Source organism: Protopterus annectens, chromosome 4.part1 (assembly GCF_019279795.1).
Source record: "Protopterus annectens isolate FY-2018-M chromosome 4.part1, PAN1.0, whole genome shotgun sequence".
In the NCBI taxonomy this organism is placed as follows: Eukaryota; Metazoa; Chordata; order Ceratodontiformes; family Protopteridae; genus Protopterus; species Protopterus annectens.
The window spans coordinates 914,198,729-914,221,212 of NC_056734.1; the positions used below are offsets into that span (position 1 = coordinate 914,198,729).

The window sequence follows — 22,484 nt, forward strand, 5'->3', positions numbered from 1 at the left end:
GTATACTCTTTGCATTAGTTATGAATGTGATAGTATATGAAATAAATTACAAAATGAAGGCAGTGTGGTATATAACACCTGAGGGGTTAAGAATTCCAGTTCTGTTAACATATGCAGATGACATAATAATTGTAACCCCCCCCCCAAAAAAAAAAAGCTGTCTAAAAGAAGTAATAATCTATATAAAAGGAGTATCCAGAGATAATAGGAATGACTTTAAATGAAGAAAAAAGCAAAAGTTTAGGTAATGTAGTAAAGATTGGGGATATATATTTTACAATGAATGAAATGTCTGTGTTAGGTATACAATTTGGGAATAAAGATTCAATGGGGAAAAAACAATAGAAGGAATAAAGCAAACATATCTTTTCTGGAATATATAAATTATCATTCAGAAAAAGGCCTATTTGATAAATTCAGTACTGATGGGAAAATAGCATACTTAGCAAGCATATTTATGTTGCCATCAACATTTGAAAATAATTATTGCAGATAATGTTCTCATTTATTTGGGGTTCTAGATTAAACCCAGTATAAAGAGGAGTTTTGTATATAAATAAAGAAGAAGGAGGCTTAGGGTTAATTTATTGAATTTGTAGAACGTGTTAAAGTAGATAAATGAAAAAGATTAGAGATTTACAGTAAAACTATATAAATATAAGCATGGTAAATTTGGGGGTATGGTGTAAAAGAGAAAAAGAGTGTATAAATGATGAAATAAAATGTTATCAAGAAAAAAATATTTTTGTGGAAAATTAAAATTGATGATATAGAAAATGATAAAAAAGTATGTTATAAGAATGTAATGATAAAACATTACTATTTAAAACCATGGGAAAATCAAACAGATGAAATAATTAAAGTTAATTATTATTATTTATTATTATTATTATTTATTATTATTATTATTATTATATAATTGAAGTATTGGCAGGCATCACAGGTGGCTAAATAGACCATGTGCTCTGTTCTACAGTCAGCATTCTTCTTAGGTCTGAATATAAAATTATATTTGAAATGTCTGTTTAGATATCACTGAGCAGGACTGACAAGAATGACATGCGTAAGTGCACATTCTTACTGAATCCCTCTTATTTTCTCATTTTTTAGTTCCAATACAAAGTTATCTTTTTAAGTTCAACCAGTTCTGAAGAATCTATTTGGCTACCTCTGACGCCTGCAAATACTTCTATGTGGGCAAAACTGATAAGATGCTGAAAGACTGGATACTCAGACATCTATACAATATAAGAGTTAAGGATGTGATAAATGCCTTAGCGATGCATATTATATATAACCACGGGCATGCCTTCTCTTTTAAAGTTTTAAAATGTATTTTCTGAAAATAGACAAGGATTTAGTTAAACTAACAAAAAGAGCTGAAATGGAATGGAATGTATATTCAGACTGCAAGCAGATAAACACCCAGGTATAAATGGGCTTGTACCCTTGAAACCAGAGTTGAAAAGGTGTAATATGAAACATTGACCTGATTGGATCAAGGCTGTAGAACAAAAATGATTGGTTAGAGCTGCTTTAAAGAGTTACATCATTATCTTTGCTTTTTGACCTGAAGAAGCATTACTGCAATGCAAAAGTGTGCATCTTTTGCATTGTTTTTATATGCTTTTATACAGTTTGGTATATATTTTTTATGGGTGATTAAAGTGCATGACACAAGCCATGGTAGCAGCACTATTTTATATTTCTGTTACTACTGTATTTGTATGGTGCCTGCTTTTAACTGCCTTTCAATCATTTAGTTATTTCCATTATTTGTACATATGTAAATATGTGTAAATATATAAATATTATGTAAATAAGAGTTATACGGATGCCTAATCTTTTCAATAGGAGCGGTGGGATCTTTTATATCATCCTGAACTACTACCAAGTAAAGCAGAAGGGACCTCGGTTTATTTTCTTGTTTGTGCTTGTTTACCAGTAAAGTCCAACTGGGTAATATCCAATTTTAGCAGAGGTGCAGGGAGAAAATCTCCATTTACTTACATTGCATTTTATTAAGTTAAACAAAAAGTAGTTATATTTCTATTTAAATTTACATACATGCAGTAGTTACATTTATGCATTCATCAGCTTTTACAGGGGAAGAAATAACTATTGAGAAAGGGCACTTGCAACTTAGTGGATTGTACAGGCAGCAGTTATTTATAAAAATTGTTTTGTCCTTTCAGTGAGCGGTACAGAGTATTTTGTTTAAGGAGAGTACTTCAAGAGTATCATTTGGTAAGCGTAAAATCTTAACCTGGTGATGAACATGTGCAGGACCAGGTATGGTTAAAATGTTGTTTAAGCAGTGGTTTAAAACTCTTGAGTTTGTCAGAGAGTTTTATTTGTGTGGGGATACCATTCCAGATGTTAGCAACTTACTGGGAGTAGAGCAAGTCTCCTGCAACATTATTTGACTTATCTGTGAGTATTAAGAATCTGTTACTAGAATGGAGGTCCCTTGCTGGACAGTAGGTCAGTAATAAGTTTTGTAGTGCAGGGAATTTTTTTTTTTGGGATGATGAATGAGTTTGTGTGCTACAGTTAGTTGTAAATATGTTAGATAGTTGTGTACTTCAAGCCAGTTTATTTGATTTAAGCTATGACAATGGTGGGTCCTATGAAGGGAGATTGTTGGCAAATTCAGCTATTTTATTATAGCAGTAAGGAAGTTTCTTTCTTTTAGTACTGCTTAAGTTTGTTAAGATAGGAGTTGTGTATAAGAGAGCCAGCAATAAGAAAGTGGAGACTAGAGTTCTTCTTGCAGTATCCGGAAGAAATCCATTGACTCTATAAAGGAAGTGCAGTTTCTGGTGTGTAGACTTAATGGTGTGCAGTATATGTTGGTCATATTTGAGAGTGTTATCTATTATAATACCTAGAAGTTTGCTGAGAGTTACAGTTTCAATGACAGCATTATTTGCTGACTTTATGGTAAATTATTGCTTTTGATTTTAGCAACAGTTGCTGGTGCAAGACAGTATTGAATGCCTTTGACGAGTCTAAGAACATGGTGGACACACAGACCATTGTTTTTATGCTGCTTTATTATATTGGTAAAAAGTAGTAGAGTAGTAGTGGTGCTGAGCTGGGGCCTAAAGCCATGTTGTGTTTCTGAGATCAGGTTATTTGAGGTTAGACATCGCATCAGCTGCATTTATCTGATATTTTGGAGGGGTATGTAGTTATTAACCTCTTTAGATGTACCCCTTTTCTGGAGGGGTATGATGTAGGCTTAACATCTTATCAGAAGGACAGTACCCACTTAGGCTGCACTGCACTATCAACAATTGTGAGAATAGAATCCATAGCCTTCTGCACCCGTGGCAAGTATGCTACCTTCTGTGCTAGTGTGCTTTTTTTTAATAAGTATGAAGTTGTTAACATCATGCTATAGCTCTAATTCTTCTGTGTAAAGCAAACCCACCCATTTAATATTGTTTAATAAGTTATTGTGATCATTCCATAATTGCAATAATATTTCAGCATGGTGCTTATTCTCAAACACAACTATTGTTGGCCCTTACCAGCTTCTGTGGTATGTTTAGACTTAATTTTGTTTAGGTTTTTCATAGTTCTCTCATAACTTGCTATAGCATAGCACTTAAAAGTATGTTGCTTAGAGGGCAGAGCTATAATTTCAAGCATGTGCATCTGTTCAAAAGCTACAGAAACTAACTGCGACAATGGTATAACAGCACCTGTTTAAAGAAAGAGGGCTATATATTTATTTAAGTTACTGCTAAATAACTGTTTTAAATTGGGCTAGGCTATTCACTAACATAGTACATAGTTGCATAAATGACTTCTACCAGGTTTAATTAGCATGCCACTAATCTTTGCCATGATTCATAGACATGGACAGAGGTAATGACATTTTGTTTACAGAAAGATGTAAATTTCTTTTTTCCTGAAAGGTGCTCCTTGTACACTATTGTGTACTGTGCAAACTGGTGTGACAGAATGAATCTCTGTGTGGCATAACAGCCTTACATAGCACAGCAGGGTACAGTGCCATACAGTGAAGTATCAAAGGTTTTCATGTATTAGGGATGATAGCTGAACTAAGATCATTACCATAATATGGTAAAGAGTGCATATGGTGCTCTGTAAGTTCCCTTTGGTGGGAACTTGTCTGCATCATTTTGTGGTGATGGGGACCAGTGTCGTATTGGAAGCATTTTTTTCCATACTTTTTATTCCCATGCATGATAACCATCAAGCTTCCCCCCTTGGCCCATCATCCAGTTCAGCACAGTGGCTGACTGTGCCCATTCCAACATCCTGACAATGAGGGACTTTGTCTTTATGTGTCTAGCTCTTGGGAGGATGAAGTGCGACATGCATCTAAATAAAGGCTGCTATATTTTCTCACACACATGCGCACTTCTGGTGATCTCATGATTAAGCCTACCATACTTATTGCATAGTAAGCTAAACACATGCTCCAGACTTTCCTTCAAATATCATAACCCCCTCCTCCTAGGAACTGTGGCCTAGACTGTCCCTGTTCTGTACTCCCCTACCTTATGAATATAATAGACATGTGCATACTCCAACCTCTTGCTGACAGCCATGCTGCTACTGAGGTATACCTTTATTTATGTGAAAGGAGGTTGGACGATGCACCAAAGTGTAAAAGTACAACCTCCAAATTTCTGAAATGTTGAGTGACAATGGTTCGACTTCCATTGAGCGAATGCACATTGGCATTCGCTCACTGGAAGTTGGCATTTCAGGTGCAGACCACACTATAGCGGGGATCTGGAAATGAGCCCTTTCCCTCACTGTAGTGCGATCTCGGAGTTTGTATATTAAAGTAGGGGGGTGCAGCCCCACACATGGGGTTGGATGGTTGGAGATGGTTGGAGTTTGAAAATGGTCGAATATGGTTTTCCAGATTACCATTTTTGATCATTTGTTTGGTGTGACATGTTGCTTTTTGACATGTAAAGTCCACAATAGTGCGATCGTACAACTGCCATTCAGGTAAATGAAGGTATACCTGCTACTGAACTTGGACATCTAGGTCATAGCCAGGTCTTTATTCCTCTGGTCTGTTGTGGAAGCAGGTTTGCCTGTACCACAAGAGACTCCATGACTAGTGGGAATTTTTTCCCATTAAAAAGAGTAAACCTAATCTACTGACTTTGTATTGATGTTGTTGCTTTGGTCTGTATGATGAGCAATACATCAGAAAAGACAACAGATCTATGTCTTCAGATGCAGCAGATGAATGTACTACACAAACAGTATATACATCTGGTAATATTCCTGCAGCACTTGTAGTTGGAACCAGTACATATGTAAATGGCATATTGTTTCTGTGGTCTGTAAATCCCTGGGAGTAATCTGAATGTGTGTTCAATGAACAATATAAGGACAGCATACTTTAACTATACAATGAGGTAAGCATGTGTATAGTGTCTTACTCCATTGTGTAGAACTTTTTATGAGCAACAAAATAATTTGTTGCACAATTCTACTGCACATCTAACCATGGGGAACCAACTTTATGAATCATGGCCAGAGTGTGATGCAAACATTTTATGGGAATTTATTGCTTTAGCAAATGTAACTCTTTCAGAAGGGATAAGCAAAGGTTCTCTATAAAACACATATTGTTATTTTTATTTATTTATTTTTAGTTGCAGCTTTATTTACCAAGCATTTTTCTTCTTTAATAGACTAGCAAGACATTTTTCCCTGACTTAGTAATTCAAAATATATGTAAAACTGTGAATAACTAGGATGCTTATAAACATTAGTATAACTACCAACGCACAATTTCAAGCAGCAAAGTTTAATTAAGCATCATCTAGTTCAAATTAAGCAAGAAAAGCACATAAGCAGTTCTTCTGCTCTACTAGTTCCTGGTTAAAAAACTGAGTACGGCAACCAGTTCAGGAGGCCATACAGACAGAACAAAATCAGATTGATGAGAAGACTGTACAAGATGGACAGGAAAGAGCATAAGCATAACAACAGGTGAGAGGGGCTGTGACTCTTCTCACCGAATATGGAAATGAAATGAACTGAAACGTTATGTGGGTGGTATAGGTAGATCATGCCTGGAAGCTGTGAATGTGTCCTCTGTACAGAAAAGATTGAGAGAGGAATTGAGGCATTACATTTTAGAGACTTGATACCCCTTGGACCTGTAAAAGTAATTAAAATAAAGGGAGAGATAGCGTTGGGGACCCGTGGTAAAGTCTACCAGAATTGGTCATTCAAAAGAGTGGTAAACAAGTGAAGGGGGGGCACAGGAAAGGGAATAATAAGAAGCAGGTCCTGCTGAAAACGACCTCAGCATGCATATTATTCTAGTGGTATAGCTCAATGACTTGTGTTAGGGTATCGGAAAACATTTGGTTTTGTTGGCAAAACAAGATACTAGGTAAGTCAATTATTAGTAAAGAAAGAGACACAGTAACAATGGAAGCAAATAAAGGTTTACCACCAAAAATCATCAAATACTCCATTCTAAATGAATACCTCAGTGAATAGTTCCAGCATCTGGAAAGGATGGATTAACTTATGTATCCACAGGAACAGTCCTCCAAACCCATAAAGTTGTGACCACATTTGCAGTTTGCCTTGGCATCTGCATGCCATGGGTATTTTGCTGAACACCAACCTGCCAAGTTATCACAGATGCTGAATTGCACTCTCTTGCAAATGCCTTAAATCTCATATTAACCTTTATGCCCCACTCAGTACTATACATGACTAATGAAGGCATAGATCGGACTTATTCTGCACTCCCCTACCTTATGAATATAGGCACGTCCATTCCCCAGTCCAGGTGTTTGTCTGTGTCATAATTAAGTGTTAAGAGTAATTAACCCCTCAACTGAGTCCAAAAGAGGAGACTTACCTGTCAGCAGCAAAGAGCTTCACAGACATAAATATTGTTTTCCATTTAACAGCCAACTCAAAAGTATTCAAAAGAGTAATGATTCTGCTGGTAACTCTAAAATCAAAAGACCCATATAAGTAAGCAATAATACTCAAATTCATTTCTCTCTCTCTCTCTCTCTCTCTCTCTCTCTCTCTCTCTCTCCTTTTTTTAAGATGACATTTTTTGCATCCTAAAATAGTTACAAGGGTAATTACATTGGTGTTAGCTCCCAAGAACTGAAAACTACATATATGTAAGCAGTAAATGCTCCCTAACTCAAAAATGTTCTTTACTGTTTTTTTTACCTGATGTATATTACATATATTACATTTACTTAAACTGGTTTCTATAATAATGTTTTGTGTGCTTTACTTCTGTTTTAATATGTATTTATCTTCATGCAGTACTTTACTTTTGTAATCTTTATCTTCAGTTTTATCTCTTTTGTTAAATAATATCTGGCAGAAGCTTTCAATAATCTTTGTATGTTTAGCTCTGCAATTTGATTCCTAGGCTGGAGACATGGTTTTACACTGCTATGGGGACTGCTCTTCCTTCATCGTATTTTCATCTTGTTTCTTTCTACAGTGTTTTATTTCCTCATTGTGGGTGTTTATGTATTCAGCTTCATCAGTTTATTATTATTATTATTATTATTATTATTATTACTACCCTTTTTAGTGTCTTTTATTGTTACAGATCAGGTACTCTTATTAAATTTGTATTTTTAGTGTTAGTGCTTCTGTTACTATAAGGTATCTTTAACTGGAGTCAATATCTTTGTTGCTATTTTGTCATGTTTTATTTTATCTTTATATTTATATGTAAACATAGTAATGCATGTAAACTGGATTGTGAATTTTAGGTGTTCTTTTTATTTGAGTATTCCTGTTTGATAGCGTTCCCTGCTTAATTACTCTTTGCTTATAGTGGCTAAACAAGTGGATGTACTGGCTGTTAATTACTGCATCCAGACATGTTGCTTAAAATGCATGTTTAATGGCAAGACAGGAGTATTCAAATATATACCTTTTGAAAACAGATTAGTGAATTACAGTGGCACGTCAGAAAATAAGACAGGAATTTAGCATTAATCATGATACCTGATGTATACAGGTTCTGATTCTGGAGCCCAAAAGATAAAGAAATTGGTAGTTGTTGGATCTGTCAAATTGTACTTTCAGCCATGAACAACTGCATATTTTCTGTGAAACAAGAATAACAAAAGATTGAGAACCTCTTTAACACTACCTGAGTACATTTCCATTTAATGATAAAATCTAGAATTTTATGTTCCTCTAGCCTTAAAAGACAGGAATGCACCTTTTGAAATGGATCACTGAGTGAAAACTGAGCAGAATCAAAATTCAGTATTACAAACATGACTTTATTTATTATCAGTACTGGTCATAGTTGCGTGCATGTCAGGGGCAGCCCCAAAAACAAGACTAACAAATGATTCTTTCTTCTTTCACAGAACCAGTACCTGTCAGCAGCCTGACTGTCCTCTCTGCTACAACCTCTTCGATCTCCTTATCATGGGGTGCAGTACAAGGCAGTCAGATTACATACAGACTACAGGCTGTGGGACCATCTAATTCATCCACTACAGTATCGGCAACAAGTACCACTTTGTCAGGACTTGTTTCTGGTTCCAGGTATAACATCAGCATCATAGCAGTCGCTGCAGACAACATAACATCGTCAGATGCAACTTCTACTACTAGATATACAAGTAAGTAATAAATTAAAAATGCTAATTACTTTCAGTTGAATAATAATTTCCATCAATAAGAAAACTGTAGATTACAGTTTTTATGACTTAATTTTTTAAAACTAAAATGAATTTCAATTGCTTAAATTGAACTGGTTTGAGAATAATCATACCTTATTTAGTGTACTGACAATAGAAGGAAAAAGACTTGTAATGTTCTGATCCACTCTTTACAAAAAATAAGAATAAATATTTTTTTTCTTTAAAAAAATATATTGCAAGGTATGGTACGAGTGTATGGTAATTTCAAAATATTTGGCTTGGTGTTAACACTATTTGAAGGTTTTGCAACTATCTCAAAGCCAGAACTCTCAAAGTCCATAGCAATGTCTCGTCCTCTACTGTTGGTGCACTTAAAACATGTCCTGCAAGTTTAGGCAAAAGGTCCTCTTCTTGTATCCCTGCTTGTCAATGTGCAGAACTTATTGTAAATGGCACAACCCACACTTACTGGAGGCCATTACTAACCTTTTTGCCAATAGGTTCAGCTCAAACCCCATTTCCCCCATGGTCCAAAGGAAATACAGCATACTGCAATCCCCCAACCATTACTAGGGAACAGGTCTTCAATGCCCTTTCCAAGGCCAAAAACGCTACATCGATGGACCCTGATAACATCCCAGGATGCTTACTAAATAAGATAACACATGAACTCTCTGGTCCACTTGAATTACTTTTCAGTTGGAGCCTACAGTCAGGTTTTGTGCCCAAGGAATGGAAGATGGCTACAGTCATTCCTCAGCACAAAGTAGGTCCGACTACTAATCCGGGTAACTACAGGCTCATAAGTCTGACAGACCTCACAGGTATAGCCATAGAAAGAATCATCATGTGCACAATAAATGAGTACATATGTAACCTGCAAATGCTGGCCCCATCACAGTTTGGCTCTGTTAAAGGAAAGTCATAGCTATTAAATCTGATAGATATCTTTGAAAGGGTCACCAAAACAATGGATGATGACAAGACTGTGCACACAGCTTACCTCATCCTGGCCAAGGCTTTTGATGTAATACCCCACTCAGACATTATAGACAAACTCACTGAATTAGGTATAAACCTTTTTTTCACCCACTGGATAGCCAACTGGCTCACTGATAGCACCCAGGAGGTCAAAATAGGTGAGGTCACCACCACCAGGTGGACAGTGACTAGAGGAGTCCTCCATGGCTTGGTACTGGGCCTGCTCCTTTTTGAAATCTATTTCTCTGACGTGGAAGGAAACACTGAAGGTTTATGGCTTTCCAAGTTTGCAGATGATCATATTCTGGAGGTTAACATTGACTCCCCTGCAGACACTAGCATTCTTCAAGAAAGACTACCTCTGACTAATAAATGGTGCCAAAGCTATGGCATTAAACTCAGTGTTAAGAAATGCATAACTGAACCCTTTAGGAATTCAGCTTGGCTAATTACCATGTTGATAATACACCACTAAGAGGGATCTGAGTACACACATGGACAGTAGCCTTAGCTTTGACCACCACATGGCCACAGTGGTGAGGAAATCCTTTTACATTGTGCAACTTATAAGTAAGGTCAGGGCATCTAGGTCCAAAGAGGTCATTATACAACCATACTCTGCCCTTATTAAACCAATCATAAAGTACAATGTTCCCTTCAGGATGTACCTGAGCAGGCATATGCAGCAACTAGAGTGGCATCAGAGTTTCTTGCAAAAATAATACAAAGTGGAACAAACCTGCCTTATGCAGAGCACTTTAAAGCCCTTTCCCTCTACTCAGTCTCCTATAAACTGCTGAGGGGTGATCTATGCCTGGCTTACAAGGTATCTGCAAATCCCATAATTATGAATCTCCTGCATATTTGTAAGCCAAATAGTACCAGAAATGCAAGGTCTAAGGACCCGAATTAAACAGAACATGCTGAAGATACAGAAGGTCCATGGTGGTGGTGCTGCGGTAGCATTGTTGCCTCACAGTAAGACGCTGTCCGGTTCGATTCTTAGCTAGAGCGTCTTCTGCAAGGAGACATGCATGGATGGGCGTACCTTAGTTGAAGGTTATGCGTCAGGGCTGGTAACACGGCATGTAAAAATCAACTACCAATCATTAGCGGACCAGAGTTCCACTGTGGTGACCCCTAACCGGGAAAAGCCGAAAGACACAAACATGCTGGAGATACAGAAATGTATCCAAGAGTCATATATTTGAAACAAAGGATGTGTTGAGGAAACCTCCTTTTTAAATTCTTTGGGTGTTTCAGTATATTTGTAAAAGTCTTATTCTTCTTACTTTAGAGACTTACTTCTCCAAGTAACAAGGTCAAATTTCAGAGCATAACCAGATACATTCAGGCAGTGAAAGTAAGTCTACAGCAGTCCAAACACATGCTCCATGATATCCCATGTTTGTGACAGGTCATAGTTGTATCCACAGTCTGACACCTTATAGGATCACAGGAAATACAAAGGCAATTGAATCTCACAATTTATGTCTTCAGGTATTCACCATCAGACTGAACTACCACTCTTCAGGAGGGCTCTGACAGTCAAGTCTGGGGTGAATTTTCAAATAACCATCCAATTATCCAGTGGGAGTCTATTCCAGAGGTGTGGAAGAGACTGCATAATTCCACTATCTCTCAGCCTTGTTTAGTTTATAGCTGGTGAAGACTTAGAGCCCTTGATCAGGTTTTTCTAGAGACACAAAACATCCAGGGACACTCGGCCATTAATGTCTTAGGAGGGAAGGCATACATTTCTCCTCAAGAGTATCTAAGATGCTGAACAGTGCTTCCCTGCTTTTCTGATAGCTTATGTTTTTTATTAGTTAGGAACCTTAGGGGTCTTTCTGTTTGTTTCATATGTCCAGTGAGCTACATTCCATAAACGTGGTATTGTAGTCAATAACTGGTGTAATCAATGCTGAATACAGGGGACAAACGACATCTCTGGATTTGGATGATATTCTTTTGACAATCAGCCAGAGTAAGTAGAAGACTTTTCTAACTGCTGTTGTTACATGATGATCAGAAGAGATGGAACTATGAACCCAAGTTCAAAGGTCTCTAACAACATTCTCATTTTGTAGTAGGGTATTGTTTATGTCGTATACTGGAAGAGTGTTGATTTACCAAATGTGACAATATTGCACTTTTTAGCATTTCATTTAATCCCATTTTTAGATAACCAGGTATTTATATGAGTGTAAGTTCTTATAGCAGGGCTTGGGTGAGAGGTGAAGTGGGGAGAGTTGACAATGGCTCACATTTTACATTTGTCTGTAAACATGCTTAAACAGAGGTCTTGGTTCATGGTCTGGAGATTAGAAAATTAAATGTCAAACAAAAGAGGTCCTATCACAGAGGACACCACTGATTACCTGTGTATTTTTTGATGAGGCACCTGCTGTTACACTGTGTGGGATCTATCCTTTGTACATTCATCGGTTCCATAGGATGATACTAGGCTATTGGCCCAGAGGCCCTTATAAGCCTAGTCAAGAATTTCACCCATGTTCTCACAAAGTCAGCACCTGTTTTCCCTGTCTAGAAGGGACACAGGTGAGATCTGAGGGGTATATTTTCTGTTTCCCATCCAGTTGTCCAGGTTTTTCTTAAAGAGGTGTAGTAAGGTACTCTGCTTGACAAGGAGAGGGAGTCTATTCCACAGATGGGTGAGTCGTTAGGACACAAGTTTCTCCCACCACCAAGTTCTATTAATGTCACAGACCAGGTTGAGACCTTGTGTGCAAGTTACGTGAGTGGCATTTGACTTATGGATATCTACCTCCACTTTGCTATCCATCCTTCTACATAAGGATCTAATTGTCATTGATTAAGTTTAGTAATTATGCTAGTTGGTGTTATGGTGTCAAAGTCAAGGTATGCTGTGTGGACAGCATGACCACCCTGTTAACAGCTTCTGTTACCCTTTCAAAGAAGTTAACCAGATTCATTAGACAGGATCTACCCTTGACAAAGCCAAACTGCTGCAAGTCTAGCCTGAAGAGATTTTTAATGTAATAGTTTATCAGGTCAGTTATAATATGTTCCATCACTTTTCAAATTAGACTTGTCAGGCTGATGGTCCTGTAATTCCTTGTGGACAGGCATTACTACTGCTACTGTGTGCTGAACTTCTGGGGCAAAGGCGGTGGCTAAACTCAGTTTAAGGAGTGGCTATGCCAGTGCTTGTTTAGTAATCTTTTTTAAACAGCCAGCTATATTATCAGGTCCCAATGAGGAAGTAGTTTTATTCTTTGAGAGCGCCTTCTTTTTACACAATCCACTCTTTTGATGGTGAGGGAGACTTCTGAATGGCAATATCTAGGAGGTCTGAGAAGATGGTATAGTTTTGAATAAGTTTGGAGCAATGATGGGCATTTTTCATGGTTTCCTAATGTAACTAAAGAAATATTTGTAACTGCCCTTAGGTCCAGATGCTAAATTGAGTCAATCGACAGACTTAGTAGTCCTAATAGTATTTTTCAAGCTTCTTAGTCAATTTTCTAATTTTATCCATTAATCTGTTATACTTTAAAGACTTTTTTATTGTAGAGTTGATTTATGGGTTTGCTTTTAAACTTCTCAAAATAGTTAGAGCTGGTACATAATGAAATCTCTATACATTTACCTAAGTGGGTATAGAACACCTTTGCAAAGCTATCTCCTATAGCATTTGTTGGGGTTATGCAGTTACATGTGAATTTTGAAAAGTTGATGTACAATTTGATGAGATTTGTATTTCTGAAATCTTTAAATTCTGAAAAACTAATATCTACAAGTTTAGATGGTTTCGGGTTAAAGGTCACTAGTTTTTGATTTAACTTGACTTGAGGGAAGAAGATGCCAATGGAGTAGTACATAAAGAAGCTATATTCATAAGGACTAGACCAACTATATTATGATTTCTTGTGTTCTTGGTAGCAGTCTGATCTGAGGAGCATTTGTTTATGAAATCCAGAACCACTTGGACTAATTCTATAGTTAAGGCATAGGTGTGCTGCTTTAGTAAAGAATAGCTGATGGCTCCCAAAACAACGAAGTACTTGCTTATAGACAGTTCATATGGTCCATTTAGGAATTTTACATGATTCTCAGGGTGCAAAGAGTGTGTTCTGTAACAGGATTTAAACTGATAGCTGGTCCTATTTAGTGTGATTTGGAGGGTCTATATTAAATCAGTGAATGCTTAAAAGAGAGAATGCTGATTTATCGACCCCATATAAGTGAAAGCTTACAATCCCGAACACTTGCCACAGCAATTTTTTTCCCAGGAAAAAACATTGCTGTTCCACAAAAATAAATAAATAAATAAATAAAAATAAAAACTTCAAAACATTACATAAAGTGGGGGGCTTCACCCCCCCCCCACACCCCCCAATGTGGATAGCTGTGCCCACCCCTACTTAAATATACCAACTCCAAGATTACACTACAGTGAGGAAAACAGCAAAGTAATGGAGGCAGAAAGCGATTTATTTCCCAGGGAAAGAAATTGCTTATATGCTGTTTCGCTATTTTGCTGTTTCATGCTTTCAAGTTCGATCAAGATGCATTCGAAGGATTGCATCTTTGATTATATAACAGGAACCCAATTTGGAGCTCAGTGAATTCCATCAGTGAGTCTCTGAGAATCTGTCCAAAGGTGATATGATCCCTAAGAAGCATGAAGATGCCAGCATAGTTGCCATTGGGTCTCCAGTAATAGTCAGTAGAAAAGCCAGGTATGAAGGGAGCCCTTTCTGGTCATTTAAAGCAAGTTTCAATCATTACACAGACATGCATGTGCTGCAAAGGCAGGAGAACCTTAAGGTCATATTTTTTGTTGGTGAGACATCTGACATTTACAGTACCACATTAATGTGATCCTGTGTGGGTTTGATATGCTGATTATGTTTAGAAGTCCATTAGCTGGACTCTGCCTAAAAAAAAACACTATGGGAGCATAAAGGCTTTATCCATTATGTAGCAGCCTTGGAAGGAGAAATGTGACCATCCCAGGTAAAGCAAGTAGGACTGTTAAGCAACTCATCCCTTGTTGTCATATACTGTATTCATGTGGAATGACACCAACTATTTAGGCAACTATTGAATACAGTTTTCTTTGTAACTAGGCATCATTCTTGGAGAGAGAAGAATTCAGGGTCTTGCATGTGTTTCTGACTTGAATGGAGAGTTATCACATGTCTCTTTGCATATCTCTCAGGGTTTTGTGTGTCAAGTAATTTGCTTCCGTATGGACAACATCTATAACACAGGCGAGATATCAGGGATTCTGGCACCTGAAAGACAACTCACCATCACCCTGTTATTGTCAAGCAGTCTGTAGATCAGATGAGTGTCACCGGCCATACATCAAGGGCATATCCAGCATTGCCAATAAGATGCTTCTGGGAGAAGTCACCACTCATAAACTGTTGGAAAAGGTCATGCAGGTGCATTATGTGGGAGTCATTGTATCTGCAAAAACATTGTAGATGGCAGTCAAAACATTTCATACAACATAAAAGTTAATGGAGTGATACCCCTAGCGATTCACATGCCTTCTTTCCTGGTGATCAGGTGGAGACTTTATTTCAAAGTTTGTACAACCTATGGCTGCCAGTACCTCAGACAACTGTTTTTTATTAGAAATCCTACATGGTGGTGGGTGTCTCCTTGATAGGATGTGGAACCACCTATACTACCCCGCATGCTGCAGCATGGAATCTAGAAAATTATGGCTTATTTTCAAGACAGATATCTGCGATACCCCCACTGAGTTCCCTCAGCTGGTCACTGAAATGTCCCTGAACCAATACATGCCTTTGTATACTGGCTACAGGTAACTGTAGCTAGTATATATAAAAATGCATGCCTTTATATCCACTGGGATGGGCAGTCCATGACTCAAACAGGCCTACAGATAAGCCTGATAAATGTCTACCATCATCTGTATGCTGCTCCTACCCATATGGTACTGGTCCACAATGATGGTGTTGGGAGAACCATGAAATGTTAAGCTCAGTCAGATGTCACCACAATGTTAGGTTGAGAATGCATACCACCATGACTCATAGTAGCAATATCAGCCTGTTGCATTGTCACTGCAGTGGTCTAGAGGGATAAGGCCCTGACTATGGCCCAGCTGACCATAGTTTGAATAGTGGCTTGGGTAACTGATGGAGGGGCAGGAGGAGAGAGATGGCCATTACCATTTCAGGTCTATATAAATCACAGAATGCTTAGAAAAGTGAACGATGACTTATCGACCCCATGTGAGTGAAAGCTTACAAATTCGAATGCTTAGAACAGTGATTTTTTTCCAAGGGAAAAAAATTGTTGTTCCAAAAAAAAAGAAAAAACAACTTAAAACATAACATAAAGTGTGGGGGGGGGGCTGTGCCCACCCCCACCCCCACTTAAACATACCAACTATGAGATTGCACTACATTGATGAAAATGGTAAAGTAATGGACATGACCAATATATGCCGCTTCGTCATTTTGCCTTTTCTTCTTTTCAAGTTAGACCAAGACACATTTGAAAGAATGTGTCTTCGGTCATCTAATAGGAACCCACCATTTCTGGTGGGAGGGCAGTTCTCTGAATGTCTCCCATGACAATCTATGGTAGAGGCAGACAATGTCACTATTGGAAGGTGTGGTCCAAGGGGGGGGGGTGGGATCAGAAAATAACTGAGATGCTGAGCATGTGGAGCAAAACACCACATGTCTCCACTGTACGCCCACCCTCAGATGCTATCTGGGGAACAATGAGGGATGGGGAATAACAGACTTTTTCAAAATAAAAAAAAAAAAACACCCTACAGATGTTAACAGACAGATACCCAGGTCATCCTTCATATCTTCTGGCCCCGTCCATATTAGAAGTCCGGGGGGGGGTTAGAATTTAGTTGAAAGACACAGCTATGGGTATCAGACACTAGGTAGGGAACCACAGGATGATGAAGAGAGGAGAAAACTCCCTTCACTCAAAAATAAATAAATATTTAATAGCCTGTTACAAATGCACATTCACTAATGTGGCAATTCCTAACATATTTGCATGATTTCCACTGCATGTACAGAAAGAGTTAGCTATAGTCATTACTCATCTTGCACCAAGTCATAATTTTTACACATTTCTGAATCCCTCGCCATCTTATTTTACCTCACTAGCACAGTGTGAGTTCCTTAGTTCGTTTAGTACTGGTGTCCATTAGCATCTGCTTATACGGCAGCTCCTTTGCGCAGCCTACAGCACTTGTACTGAGCATATCTCTGAATCACATGCACTCCGGACATGGACACTGATTGCACACAATTGCCTATCATAATGACGCAAATGTTTCTGAATTCCAGGGTTATTTTACATATTGCATGAATCCAGTATATTTAGAATATTTTATGTATGGCAAACTAAGTATTTCGACTTGTGAATCAGTGTTTCTTACATAATAGTATACTTTTTAATGCACTCTTATATATACTGGCTTACTTTCACAAACTTTAAAAAGATCGCCGCCCAAGTAATAAAATCTATAGAACTCTAAGAGGTTTTTTTAATATATGTATAGTCTTCTGTATGATATCTTAATAATTTGTAGAACATATTTAAGTATTTGTAGGTAAGTATGATTGTTTTAACATAACATTTATTAAAAACAGACATATTCAAATGGTACTCTGTGTCTAAATGTAAGACAGATTGATCAGCTTGCCTTTTCCAGATTTTAAGCTAAAGAATTTTCTGGTAATTTTGAAGAGATGTTTCAAAGTGGTATTACTCTAACTTCAGTGTTCAGCGTATCACCAGTTTCCTAGCCATAAGAACTTAAACAACTTTTTCGCACAGGAAGTACATGTGTGATACTTATATTGTTAAGGAAGATGCCTATCACATTAATTTTCAGATTTTTAATTATATTTGATTTTCTTTGTTCATGTCACTGCAGTTTTCAACCATTTTTTTCATATGTCTTTTTGGTGATGAACAGGACCATTCCATGTACTCAATGTTTGTTAAAATTTTATTAATTTTTGACTAATAAAATTACTTCTACGAGAGTATGGAACATGTTGCTTACAAATATATGTATTAAATGTATTTTTCTTTAAGGTTTTTGCCAAACGTCGGCACATCTTTTTGATTGGACAGTCATTGTCAAATCTGATATTGTTATCTTCTTTGATGGGAGGGGTTAAACCATTCTTTAATAATAGTTCATTGTCCAAAAATGTAGCAAATTTAACAAACATTGACAGTGGAAGAACTCCTGGTTGAACAGGAAATCAGCAGTGAACTGAAAGTTTCTTTCTTTTTCATATGGACAACCTTACTAAAGGTTCAGTATTTCTGATAGCAATATTTTACAAACTCGATGACATTTTCTTTTCGTCTTTTCTAGAAAACCATATATTCTCGGATTATTTATTCTTGCTCTCTCTCTCTATCTGTTCTCCGAGCCATCATTTAGTCTTTATGTGTTTTGTTTTAATTAAAATTCAGTCTGTACTTATTTCTTCTTTATTTTTCCATGCATATCAGTTAATCATTTAATGGTGCCGTTATATCCTTCATCTAGATACCTTGTTTCTCTGCTACAAAGATTAATATTTCAGCCTGCTTCTTGCAGTGAATCAAATTTATCATGGATGCTTTCCATTTTTTGAAAGAAATCCTGAATTGTATTCATTATTTATTGCAGGTCTTTATTCATGGAAATGGATGCAGCAAAGTTTTGAAATTACTCATTCTAATGGCAATCTGAGTATGTTGTCTAAAGGAAAGAATGGTCATGTAGTAAGTCCTAATGCTCACATTTTAGAGAAAACTAAGTGTATTATTCAACTCAAAATGTGATGCATCCTGCCTCCTCAATAAAATAGCACTTTCCTAGTCAGGCATTCTTTCATCCAGAGAACATCGGTGGAGGGCTGAGTATAGCTCTGCTATTTATGATAGAATAAACCCAAATATTTTGTTGTTATCTGTCAAAAATGCTGTTCTTTATGAGGTGATTTTATTAGTGCTTACAGTCAAATAATCATTACAATGGCAAAATTCCACTCCAATGTGGAGTCAAACCATTTTAATATTTGAAGTAAAACCTAATAATAAAATAAGAAAGTGTATAAGAGGTGTTGTAGAGCTGAAGCCTTTTATTTTAGAACATGCCACATTTTTTTTCAAACAAATTTTTGTTTAACAACTGAAACTATTGCAGAGGGGTCAGGTATTGCCCCTAGTTCTACTAAGATAATAACTTCCTACTTGAACGATGGGTATTTGTAGAATAATAATAATAATGAGGTTTGTGTACCAGTATACTATTTTGTATGTGGTATATACATTTTGTTTTATTTAGATCAAGGAGATTTTGAGCCAGTATACTATTTTGTATGTGGTATATACATTTTGTTTTATTTATATCAAGGAGATTTTGATATCCCTTTTTTAATAAATGCAATGAAAAAGTCCAGTTCAGTGACACAGGGAAAGAGCACTTTATTAAAAATGCTAACAATTAAACTATCACATAGACAATGCTTCATCAAATGTTGACAGAATAAAAACAGCCAACATGATTAACTATCCTAACATGAACATGTGATATGATTATATAAGGTAAAATTCAACAATAACAACAATGATAACAATATAAAAACATTAAAATATAAAGGTATTAAATCACTTTAAAATAAAGAATAGTAATTATGATATGACTGAAAGAAATAACTGCTTAAGTGGCCTTTAAAGAAAACTTGAATTCAGTCCTTGTAGTTTATTTGCAACGACTTTGTTATCCACGTATATCTAAATATTTGGTCTGTACCACATCATGTCTACCTTCTTTGCCCAAAATAAAACATTCATCCAGTACAAATGTAAAACTATGTAATGAGTGTTTGTCTAAAGTATGTTTAGCTAAAACATTGCTATGGATCATGTGTCTGATGTGTGTATCAATATCTGCTCATTTAACTTTCTGCTTGCTCTGTCTACATAAAATGTTTGATAGCTCGGATCCGTAACTAAATATACTAAGTTCATACATTCCCATTCTGTGCAGAGTGATAATCTAGATTCTTAGTTATTTGATGAACAAACAAAGCTTTAAATAAATGTCCCTGATAATCTTAAACATAAGAAAATACGGTTCCTGTCTGTTGTACATAGTGTTTTTACTTGTTTAGATTTATTCCTCAATTGCTGCTTTAGATTAGTGGAATTAATAAAAGTGACACATGGAACATATTCAGTAATGTCCTATCACTTCTCTTGTTAGCTGTAATGTTCCAGATCATTTTATAATATAACAAGAATTTGTGGGTGCTACCTGTTTGAGTACCCATCACATGCAGGGCCTTAGTACCAAATGGATGCATTTGAGAGGAGTGACTACAAATGAGTATTACCAGTCATATTCCTTTCTTGAATAAGCACTTCTTCATCATCTTCATGTTTTAAACTTCTCCCAATAAAATGCTTTATTAATTTAGAAAAATATCCACAATAGAAATTTAGGTAATGTGGTTTATAAGTCATGCCAGTGAAGAATTTATGGCTGATGATAGTAGGCTGCTCATGGGCATTACAAATAGGATTTGTTCAAGAATTTCTAAGAGGTGCAGTGGTTAAACATGAATGATCCTGTGGTGCATTGTCATCTCACAACAATTGTTTATGTGGTTCAGTTCTTGGCCGCGCTGAGTAGCATTGTCATGGCGTCCCCATGTCTGTAGGGGTTTTTGCTGGGTAATGGCATTTCCTCCCATGTTCCAAAGACATCAATGGGAGCTGAATTCAACTCAGCAATACTGACTGGATAGATGAAAGATTAAACCATATACAGGATGTGATGATGGGCATTTAATATTAATTCCTGGTCAAATAACTTTGAAGTTGAGCATGTAGTCAAACATAACTATATTCTTCTCCTGACAAGTAAAAGCTAGCTAAATTAATGGCAGATATAAACTTTAGTTATATGGAAAAGCAATGTATGGAGGAGATGTTAAAACATAGTCAAATGCTACTCTAGAAAGAAAATCCAGCCATCACACATTAAAATGCACTTTTATGTGCTACAATTGCAAATAACATGCACGCCTAAATATTAGTATTTTATTTATTTGTTTATTTATTTAATTTATACATGTATTTATACAGTTGAAGTAGAATATTGATTCTAATGTGCCATTTATCACCTCGGCCCCATTGCACTAAATGTACACAGTACAACTGAGAAGCAGTCAGAGATATAAGAAAATATAGAAGAAATTAAAATAAGCATTGGTTAAGTACATCTAGTAATATTTACAGTTCTAAGAAAAACATGACATGCAAATCATAGCAGGAATAATATCAGAGAAGGCTTTGGCTTTTGGTCTAAAGTGTGGAGTGCTAGATTGTGTCATGTTTGTTGAAAACATTACATTTTGCTTGTTTTTCTTGTTTGTAAATGTAATCTTTAAGATCATTCCAGAAAATGAGGAGGGAGCGTGACTAGGGACTGTGTGCCATATTTTGGGATCCATAGTGAGAAAGCATGATCTTGCTGTTTTAATATGTTGCATGCTTCAAGGAGATTGGCTAGGAGGCATAAAGGGATCAGAAACTGCATGATATTTGCCTATCATAGAGTTTGCTGCTGAAAAATGGAAGGAATGCCATACTAATATTTGAAAACAATGGAACCTATCTGGAAAGTAATTCCATGTGTGATGGGTAACCATTTGACTTTGTTACATTATTCCTCTAATGTTATTAGTGTTGAATTGTTATTATACATCTAACACAGGTAAAACATATTATGCTAGGCAATAATATAACTCTACATAAAGTAGGTTATCTGTTATGCATGCTAATAAAACTATATTTGAGCATTTAGGAGTAGCATGACAGAATTATTATTACTCAGGGAAGGCTGTACAATGATCATAACTGCTCTTGGAAATTCATGAATAGTTTAACAAATGTTTGTATCTTCTGTTAACAGGACCCACATCTGTAACTAACTTTGCTGTGGTCAGTTCTACATCCTCATCAATATACTTATTATGGACTGGAGTACAAGGTGACCAGATTAGCTATAGGTTACAAGCTGTAGGACCTACTAATTCAACTATAACAACATCTGCAACAAGTTACAACATGACAGGACTTGTTTCTGCATCACAGTACAACCTCAGCATCTTATCAGTTGATGCAGACAATTCAACAGTTTCAGATGTCACTTCTATCAGTGGATTTACTTGTAAGTATTAAACATATATCTTTGCTCAAAAAGCAAAATTAAACTTAGTTACCTTTTGTTGTTTTCAGTAAATGCATGAGTTACAATTTGTTTACTTGATCCTTTGTATGGATGGCATAGTGGTGCAGCAGTAGTGTTGTCACCTCACAGCAAGAGGTTCTCTGGTTTGATTCTCGGCTGTGGTGGAGTCTGCATGTCCTCCCTGCATTTGTTTGAGTTTCCTGCAGGTGCTCTGCTTTCCACTCACATTATAAAGACATGCATCTGGAATGTTTCTCCCTGGTCTCTGCTGAAAGTTGGCTTAACAAATGATAAATAAATAAACCGTAGTATGAATTTCTCTGAATATATTAACCAATTGTTTTTAAATCAAGTGCTAAAAGGCAAGCTTGTTTACTTTTTTAGAAATTTATTTAGAGACAATAAAAGCTTTATCCCAAGGAGTCATATGGAAACCTTAGTCTTAAGGGCTGTGCTAAACAGCCCTGTTTCAGTTTTGTTTTATTTTGCAATTCAGAGACACATTAGCAACAAATAGGGAAGACTTCATTGCAGGCTAACTTACATGTCACAGAATTGCCGTTAACCACTGT

General features: G+C 36.6%; 1 protein-coding gene across 1 annotated transcript in view; it reads left to right on the plus strand.

Annotated features, from left to right (window-relative positions):
- The window catches only part of LOC122801341 (mucin-19-like), a 938,154-nt gene that overhangs the window by 66,082 nt on the left and 849,588 nt on the right, over positions 1–22,484 (plus strand). Inside the window, exons 4-5 of the mRNA XM_044070881.1 lie at positions 8,388–8,645; positions 21,634–21,891. Of these exons, the coding sequence (XP_043926816.1) occupies positions 8,388–8,645; positions 21,634–21,891 (516 nt within the window). The remainder of the gene's footprint in view (positions 1–8,387; positions 8,646–21,633; positions 21,892–22,484) is intronic.